This window comes from Rattus norvegicus, chromosome 5 (assembly GCF_021556685.1).
Source record: "Rattus norvegicus strain SHRSP/BbbUtx chromosome 5, alternate assembly SHRSP_T2T, whole genome shotgun sequence".
NCBI classification, from domain to species: domain Eukaryota; kingdom Metazoa; phylum Chordata; class Mammalia; order Rodentia; family Muridae; genus Rattus; species Rattus norvegicus.
In genome coordinates, this window is record NC_141538.1 from 77851247 (window position 1) to 77861214 (window position 9968).

General features: G+C 47.8%; 1 protein-coding gene across 1 annotated transcript; it reads right to left on the reverse strand.

Moving 5' to 3' along the window:
- Positions 1-374: 374 nt before the first annotated feature.
- Positions 375-7723, reverse strand: C5h9orf152 (similar to human chromosome 9 open reading frame 152). Its single transcript, NM_001400939.1, is given in 2 exon segments — positions 375-2821; positions 7033-7723. Coding segments are annotated over 2 exon segments (705 nt in total). The 5' UTR covers positions 7232-7723; the 3' UTR covers positions 375-2315.
- Between the last annotated feature and the right edge of the window lie 2245 nt (positions 7724-9968).

Consider the following 9968-nt stretch of genomic DNA (forward strand, 5'->3'; position numbering starts at 1 on the left):
ACACGCATAATCCCAGCTCTGTGGGGATCATTGGTCCTGCCAGTCTAGTTCTAGGTTTAGTAAAAGACACAGTCTTCAAGGAGCAAGGCAGAGAGGGATAGAAAAGGACCCCTGGCCTCCTCCTCTGGTCTCAGTGCACATGCACAGGTACACAACTGCCACACTTGCCCCAGCACACGCTGATGTACACAAAACAGAAAACCAAAAGCCACCAAAACCCCAAAGTGGACAACTCTGGAGGGATGATACCTGAAGTTGACCTTCAACTTCCACACACATGTGCACGCGCTTGTACATGAAACACATAATACCAGCATTAGGAAACCATTACATGTGAATGAGAAGCAAAAAAATTAAGACGGAAAGACAGAGACTTTTTTTTTCAGAAAGTGTTCTTGAATTTTATTAGACTATTTAAAAAATAGTATCTAATTCACTGTTCAGCAAAGGAACGGAAGTGACTTCCTAAAGCTAAGCGGATCTCCAGAGGCCTCGGAGCTTGGAGATACAGAATCTGATTCGAGGGAAAGGTGCCTGCGGTGCTAAAGGTAAACCGGAAAGAATGGTCCCCTCCCCCAACACACACATTCAAGAACGGAGACTCCACTTTGTTTAAAAATGCATATTTTTCATCCTGGCGGGGGGTGGGGGTGTTGGACTCTGGGTTGGGGTTCACAGAAGACTTTCCTTTCCACAGCCACTGGCGAACCCCTTTCAGGTTGAGTTGGATCATAAATCTGTTTGAGACTCCAGGAAAGAACTATGAATTCACATACCAGACGGACACTGCCCAAGTTAGGGCCATCCTCAGCCTCTTTATCTCCACAGTTGATTCAGGAATCCCCGCTGCCACAGGGAGAGACAGGTGCCCCACCTCCACACTGTGGAAGGGGGCCATGAGGCTGTAACCGAACTCCCCAAGTGCCTAGATTCCAGGTGAATCACAGGCGCCATTCTCATTTCCTAAGGAAGTTCTTGGAGTAGGTTGCCAGTTTTGGGGACACCAGAGGCTACCTGTGGTGACACATCTGCCCATCATAGATACACCTCAACTAGATGTGTCCCTTCCTCCTCAAATCTTCAGAGTCCCACATTCCTACTCCAGAATGCCCTCCCCTCCCCATGCCAGCCACGAATCAGAGAGAGACTGACCACGTGACCTGCCGCTTCCTCTGAGATCCACAAGATAGGGGCACCAGCCCTGGTTCCTGTGCTTGTGACCCCTTCAAGAGCCTCACCTGCTCCTGCCTGTCTATCCGTCTGTGGTTTTATCTTGGACTCCAGATGCTAGGCCTTTCAGGAGGGAGCTGAGTGAGCCACCAGGCTGCAAAGGAAGTAGTTTGTGGAAATACCTATCTCCCGAGCATGAGGCTCCTCCCTCAGGCCGCGATTACCATGTGTTTTCAACACTGGCCGCTATTTGGGTTTGTTCGCTGTTTAGCTGGAGACAGGGTCTCACGTAAGCCAGGTGTGAACTCCCAGTTGTCTTTCCCTCAGCTACCAGTGGCTGGGATTCAACATATTTGCCACCACTCCTGGCTAATGGATTTTAAGAAGAAGTTAATCAACAGAACGGAACACACGGGTACAAAGAGTGGAAAGAAAAAAAAAAAAAAAACCAGAGAAGGAAAGGCTGACCGGAAGTAGATCTGAAATGACGCTGGGATGTACCATATCAGTGACTGGTGAAAGAAAGAAGCCATCCATTCCCAAGGACTCCTTGAGCCCACAGGAAGGTAGGAGGGACTGTCACGCCCTTTTTACCCAGGCTGACCACTGTCTGGGAGTTGCAGATGGGAGGACCACTACTATTGAATTGTCTCTTAAGTCCCCCGGACAGAGGAACTAGAAAGGAAGGTGCTAAATTCTCGGAGACCCTCCCAGCATATACAAAAAACCAGAAAGTATTGGGGGAGGGGGAGGAGAGCTCCTCTAATCATTGACTCCCAGTCAAGATAACCCACTGGCTAAAGGTCCTGCTTTGCTTCTGGGACCAAGTGTTGTACTGGTCCTAGCCACAGAGGAGCATCTAGGGTTACTAGATTAAAATTGGGTTGGTGGTTAAGAGAGCATTTTCATCCTGACTTGGGTAATCTCTTGAGTTTAGAAGGGAAAAACAAAAAACAAAAACAAAACAAAACAAAACAAAACAAACAAACAAAAAAAAACCATTAAGAAACTCATTTCCCATGATTCCAAAATCGAGGTGCTCCAACTGTTGCTCGTTGTTCCAGGCTCTGGTTGTGGCTTTGTGTGGTTCCATGATGAGTCAACAGGTGGCCACATGGATGAGATGTCTGGCTGAGTGGAAAGCTTCAAGGTGGGCCGTATAAGCCCAGGTTCCGGGCAGCTTGGGAGATCCTGGGAGGTTTCCTCTGGGGAAATGGATAGTGAGCTGGTTTTCCAGACCTGTGTAGGTTCTTTGTGGAAGCAAGGCCCTGCGCACTGGAGCCTGCTACCTGTAGTGGGGCACGGTCCCCCTGACCTTGCCGCTGAGCTACCTCTGAGATTTTGATTTCCTGATGTGTCTTCTGACTGCTTTTCAGAACATCAGTGTCTCCCTCCGGAGACAACCTTGGTTCCGGCTCCACAAGGTATCCCTTGGGGTTGCCTTGGTGACCGGCTTCCAGATGGAAGGTTTGAACCAAGCGATGCAGCTCAAGGTATGTGTGCCATGGAGCCTGACGGCAGCTTCTGTCCGCTTCCTCCAGCATCCCCTCAGCCTCAGAGTCGGTCTCCTCTGGTGACAGTGAGCTCCTTCTCTCCTTGTTAATCCAAACAGTACTGGTCATCAATTCTGCTGGAGCAGGCATGATCCCTTCTAAGAAGAGAAGGCACAGCAGTGTCATCGGGTGTGGGAGGTCTCTGGATGGCTCCCTTTGAGGAAAACTCATAGCTTTCAGATTAAAGGAAGACCAGACCCTGAAAGCCAAGGGGATCAGATACCCAGAACATTGCATATGTGAACCCACACATGCAAACACACATGACCTGACACGTGAACTCTCCCCCAATATATAATTCTAACTATTCATAATTCAACAAACATTTACCAAACACTATGTCCAGGGCATTGTTTTGTTTTGTTTTGTTTTTTGTTTTTTTTGTTTGTTTGTTTGTTTTTGTATTTATTTTTGTTTTGGAGCTGGGAGCCTTGTGCTTGCTAGGCAAGGGCTCTACCACTGAGCTAAATCCCTAACCCCTCAAGGGCATTGTTTATTCGAAGTTCCATATATAGCAGTGAGAATACTCACAACCTTATGAATGGGTCCTAATAGAGGAGAAAGGCAGCAAACAAATAAATATATTAAAAATCCAGGTGCTAGCTGGAACACGTGCAGAGAGTGAGAGATTTTTGTCACTCATTTTTGACATGGATGTCGTCGTCCCGGCCCTCTCAGGCTCAGAGAGCTGTGTAGAAGAGGAGTGTGGAAGATTATAAGAGCTGGGGGAGACAGATGACTCCAAGGAATCAGCATCCTCCAGACACAACAGGGCTCTGATGCACACGTGAACTCACAGAGATCATGGCAGCGCGCACAGGTTCAAGTCAGACAGGGTCCCAGAACGGAGAGAGGGAGGCAGACATGGGCCCCCACTCCTAACCAAGAAGCTATCTGCAATTGGTACACGAGTGCATAGGAAATCTTAGTCTTGTCCAGTGATGTCTTATTGGGTATATTAACCACATTTCAGGGCAGGCCCCAGGCCCACAGTAGATCGCCAACACAAAGGAGCTCAGTGGTGGTTATGTAGACATTTGTCTCATGTTGCTTTGTTTGGGATTTTGTTGTTGTTTGTTTGTTTGTTTGTTTGTCTTACTGGTCTTTTGCTTATATATTTTTGTTTCCACTTTTATGTTTCTGTGAGGTTTTCTTCTTTTGTGTGTTTTCTTGTTTGTATTTTAAAGAAAGAAAGAAAGAAAGAAAGAAAGAAAGAAAGAAAGAAAGGCATGGAGTTGAGAAAGGGAAAAAGATGATCAGAATGTATTGTATGAAAATAAATTTTTCAATAAAAAAACTGAATTCAATTGCTATCCAGTTTTATTGAAAAAACTAAAGCATAAATGAAGGACAAAAACCTTCAGTGAGGGAACTGGAGATTTGGCTTGGTCATTAAGAGACTGCTCTTCCAGAGGACACAGGTTCCATTCCCAGCACCCACATGTCAGCTCACAACTTTCTGTAATTCCAGTTCCAGGTAATCTGACTCCCTCACACAGACATACATATAAGCAAAACAACAATGTACATAAAATAAAATACACTTTTTAAAAAAAGTGCTTTGGTTCTAGGAGAGTCTTAGTGTCATTTCTATTAAAAACAAAAAACAAACAAACGAACAAAAAACAAACAATGACCAAATAAAACTTTAGTGAGAGTGTGTGAACTCTGTCTGGGAACAAGTGAGAGTTAGTATTTAAATATGGCAAGAATTGGGGTTGGGGATTTAGCTCAGTGGTAGAGTGCTTGCCTAGCAATCGCAAGGCCCTGGGTTCGGTCCCCAGCTCCGAAAAATAGAAAAGAAAAAAAATGGCAAGAATTGCCAGGAGGTGATGGTGCACACCTTGGCCAGCACCGGGGAGACAGAAGTAGGCAGATCTCTATGAGCTGGAAGTCAGCCTGGTCTATGGACAGCTAAGTTCCAGGACAGCCAGAGCTACACAAAGAAAACTTGTCACCAAAAACCAAAATCCAAAAGCAAAAACAAAACAAAAAAATTGGCAAGGATCAAGGATATACACACAAAAGGATAGACACACACACACACACACGCACACACACACATGCACACACACACACACGCGCGCACACACACTGCCGTGATTTAGATCTTAAATGTCCTAAAAGTTCTTTGCTAAGAGCTTGGTCCCAGGATTAGGATGAGCGTCTTTAGGAGCTTATGGAAGCTTTGCCTACTCAAAGGACGTTGGCTTCACAGACGTGTGTTATCTAAGGGGGTACTGGGATTCCAGCACCTTGCCCTACTTTTTGTTTCCTGGTCACCAGGAGGAGAGCACCATCTGTCACCACATGCTCCTACAGGATGGAAGTGCTGGCAAAGATCCAGAACAAGAGATGCAAGTGGCCCTGGAATGACAGCCCTGAGAGCATGAGCCACAGTAAACCTTTCCTCTTCTGAAGTTTATTCCTCTGACACTTTGTCTCAACACACGGAGCTGACTAACAGACCCCCCTCTGAATGTCGTCCTTAGCTTATGGGGTTTGTGTCCTAGGCTTCTGGTAATGGACAGAGGAGAGAGCCCATGGTCACTTTATTGAGATGTTTGCAGTGTCTCTTTCTTCTCTGGACGGGCTTCTAAGCTGAAGATGCAGATGGATGCCTTTTCCTTCTCAAGGGTTTTTTTTCCCATTTGGTGGGATATGAAGCTCACTGTGAACTTTTAGAACATCAGGAATTGTTTACCTACAGAAACCAGAGATCCATGCTGAGCCTGGAATCCCGACCTGGCACTTGTTAGTACCCTCATTGCATCAAAGTAGACTGGGGCGGGGGGGGGTGATGGTACTACAGGAATGATGTCATCAGGAAGCCCCTCTGAGTCCCTGCTTGAAAAATGAGAAGAACAGATGCAGCCAGGCCAGTTCTGCACACAGGTGGCAGTTCTGCACACAGGTGGCAGTTTTGCACACAGGTACCAGGTCTGCAAACAGGTGTGGCCATTTCAGCACACAGGTGCAACCAGTTCTGCACACAGGTGCCAGTTGTGCACACAGGTGCAGCCATTTCTGCACACAGATGCAGTCTTCCACGTGGCCCCAGGTAAGAGTGATGGTCTGTTTTGGTCATACTTTCACTACGCTTTTAGCATAGCAAGCACACTAGTCTTCACAGAGCTCGGATACTCTTCAGGAATTGGAGAACAAGAAAAGAGGAGAGGAAAACATAGGAACCCTCTCTCATCCTGAGTCTACCAAGAGAGGGCTTTGGAGGCCTGGGGGGGGGGGTAGTCGAAGGGTCAGGCAGGTCTTCAGAGCAGGACCTCTTAACTTTCAGTTCTAGTCTATGGTCCATACAGGATAAAGAGAAAGAGAGAAACACACACACACACACACACACACACACACACACACACACACAAAGGGAGGGAGGGTGGGAGGGGGGCTGATGCCCCTAGCCAAATGGAACCTTCTGCTAGGGCCCCGGACTGCAAAGACTTTAAAATAGGGTCTTCCTTCTATCTTCAAGCAAAAGAGAATATTCAAGAACACAGAGAAGTTAGTTGTACACTGAAAGAAAAGCTTTTCAAGATTAATTTTATTTTTACCTGTAGAAATGTTTTTGCCTGCATGTACATATGTGCATCTTATGCATGCCCAGTGCCTGTGGAGGTAAGAAAAGGAGTAGAACTGGAGTGGGAGGGTTGTGAGCCACCCTGTAGGTGCTGGAATGGACCCCAGGTCCTCTGCAAGAGCCACAAATGCTCCTATCCACAGCCTCCCATGTTTTTTCTTTCCATCTGCTTTGGTTTAATTTGGTCTGGAGGGGGATGGGGAAGGTAAAGTCAGGCTTTGTCCCAAGCCTGTGTACATAACCACTCCATCCTAAGGTGTGGTGCGATACCTACCACTGTAGAATGTAGAACTTTGCCTGCCTGAGCCCTGAGTCCTGGCCCCGTCAGCTGCCATCACATTGGGAGTCCCCATCTTTCTTCTCCAAAGCCATTCTCTCTGTTTTGCCTGTGGATCCAGTCAGGACGCTTACCCTCCATCATCCTACTTAGCCTAGCGATGGTGCCAAGCCTGCTCACCTGACCGACCAGTCAAGCCAGATCAGAACTAGGAGAAAAAAGGCACAGAGACCAGGAATGGTGGCCGCTAGCCAAACGCCTGGCAGGGGCCTCTGTTCCTTTGACTAAGGGACAGGCTGGGCACAGTCACCCTGATCAAGCTTCCCTGTCTCAGTGCTGACTGGGTCAGCAAACAGCTCTTTTCTTCCTCTCCTTGGCCGTTCAGTCACCCGGTTCCACCCACAGAAGTTCCCTCCTCCCCAGCATTTGCCCAGTCCTACCTTTAGGGAACACCATTAGGTGAGCCTGGGTCCTCTGCTGTCTCTTCAGCCCTTCATACTGGGCACGAAGAAATTGGATGTTTATAGGAGGCCCTTGACCTGACGCCTGAGCTCGGGAACCCTCAGCCATTAAGCTGGTCCCCAGTTCCAAGAACTTGGGTAGGGCAGGGCACGGGCAAGCCAACCCTTTCATCCGCATCCGGGAGAAAAGCAAACACTGAGGGCTGAGGCAGGGGGAAGGGAGGAGAAAAGAAGGGTAGGTGGTAGAGTGAAAGATTGAGAGACCAACAGGGAACCCGGGAGCAAGGAGAGAAGCTGGCAAGATAAAGGGAGAGAGAAGGAGAAAGGAGAAGGTTGGGGAGAGGAAATCTGAGGAGCAGGAAAGGTTGGTTCTTAGCTACAGAGGAAGATTCGGGGAGGGCCCGAAAAAGGGAGAGCAGAGAGAGAAGGAAAGAATGAAGTGAGAACTGGTTTAGAGCGGAGGAGGAGATGGGGAAGGAGTGGGTTGAAGAGCTGCAGGTAGGAGTCTAGTGAGCCGGTGGCGGGGCGAGCTCAGCTGCTGCGCTCTTTCTCAGTCCAGGGAGCTTTTATTCCAGCCGGCTTCCTTGAGCGATGGTCAAGCTTAGAATGCAGTTCCAAGAGCTACAGTGAGATTCCAGCTTCCTGGCAGAGCCGAGCTGCTCTGAGGAGTGCCAGGTGCCTTGCCTGTTCAGTTCACATATTTTGAACTTGACTTAGCAGGTCATCAAAACCTGCTGCTTTAATGAGCAGCCACCACAAAAAGAAACAGCTTCAGCAACTTCAAAAGCTGGGTCTCGATGTGTACAGGATCACCCTAAGGTCTCCATGTGGCTCCCTGCACACCTCCCAGATAAAAACTCTGTCGCAAAGTCTGCTATAGCAAGCAATAGAGTCCAGGGGAGCCCTGGATTCCCGCCAGCCCCACCTCTTTGACATTTGAGCAGCCTTTGCGATCTTGGCTTTTCCAACTAAGCAACAAGTGGGTGTTTATTTTGCCCACAGCTACATGCACCCTCACCCCCTTTATGCCAGCCCTACCATTTCTGCGAATGGCAGACACTGCCTCTTCTTACACTAACCTTGACCTATTCTTGCTCTGCTTGCTCAAGTAAGTCCAATTCTTTCTCCTAAGGCAATGCTTAACCAGCTGGCCACCTGCCCAGTACTCTTGCAGAGCAATGGGTGGGGAGATGGGGGAGGGTAAATCTTCAATGAGTAGTGAAGGGAGTTCACAGGGGCTGCTATAACAAAGTCTCACAAACTGGGTGGTTTAAACAACAGATGTTGTTCTGTTTGTTTCAGAGACTATAAATCCAAGATCAAGTGTGAGCAGAGTCGGTACTTCTAGGGTCTGTGTGGGAGAGTCTGTTCTATGAACCTTGACTAGCTTCTGCTGACTTGCTTTTGCTACCTGGTGGCTTTGTTTTTATGAAGGAATCACTTCACCTTTGTCTCGTCATGATCTTCTCATGTACGACTGTTGAAATGTTCCCCTTTTATAAGGACGCCAGTCATTGGAATAGTGCTTAAACTGATAACCTTATCTTAATTTAACTAATTAAACTGGCAGTAAATCTACTTCCAAGTAGGGCACATTGTAGGCTCCAGATTTAAGATTGCAGCAAGTGAACTGGGGTTGGGGTGGCATGAGTTAGCTCTCATTGGGTAGAGCTATTTGGGGGGGGGGAGAGAAGAGACCGGGGGAGGGGCAACAGGGGACTAGTTTTAGATGCTACAGTTGGGGTGTCTTTGATCTTTCTGGCAGCAGGCGGGAGCCAGGTGCTTGGTGGGGAAATCTCATTTGAAAATGCCATTGGTTTTGAAAATGATAATTTATTATTGGAAAATTTTTATTGTTAGGAATATATAGAATCAAGAGGTGATTCTAGCTTGATCTCTTCCTCCCTCCCTCCCTTACTTTTAGGAGTTATATGTACAGATGCACATGTGTGTGTACGCATGTGTACATGGAAGTCAAAGGTTGATGGCAGAGGTCTTCAACCCTCTCTCCATTGCCTCTGAGACAGTCTCCTGCTGATCTTCAAATACTCCAATTTGGCTAGGCTTGCTGGCCAATGAGTTCCAAGGACCTACAGGTTTTATGCTCCCAGTGTTGGGCATATAGACCTGTCACCTGGCCATGCCTTTATGCTAAGCCAGGGATCTACATTTGGCTCCTCATGCCTGCACACAAGCACTTAAGTAGCTGAGGCATCTCCCCTCCCTCTATCCCTCCCCCCTCCTTCTGCTTCCCCTGAGTTCCTTCTTTCCTTCTTTTCCTTTGCCTTGTTTTTCTAATTTTTGTTTTTTAGACACTTTCACTTTGTAGACAAAACTGGTCAGGAACTCCTGGCTATCCTCCTGTTTCAGACCCCCATCCCCATAGTGAGTAGGAATTATAGGCACACCGCCAAGCCTGGCTTTCCTTCTTGTTAGTTTCCCATTAGCACATGTTGGTATTCTGTCTAAACTCCACCCCCACAGCTATCAGGCAACAGCCAGGTATGCTCCGCCCCACAGTTGCCTGGCAACGGCCAGCTGTGCCTGAGACTATGTAAGGGGCTCCTTGGCCCCTCCTCTCTCTCTTGCGCTTTGCTCTTTGCTCTCTTCCCTTCTCTTCCCCTTTGTCCCTTCTCTCCCCATCCCCACCTCCTTCCCTCCACGTGCTCATGGCCCTCCTTTACTTCTCTCCTCTTCTACTCTTCTTCTCTCATTAAACCTCTCCACACGGAACCATGTTGGCTTGATGTGCTTTGTCCGGACGCGAGCCGAGACTTAAACCCCAACAGCACACCGTGTTCACATTTAGCACACAGAGACGCCCTCCTTTATACTCTCCTATTTTCTTCCTCTGCCTCTCCTATCTCAGGTCTTCCTTCTCAGGCTTTGTTCACATTAAGGCACATCAGGAAGCA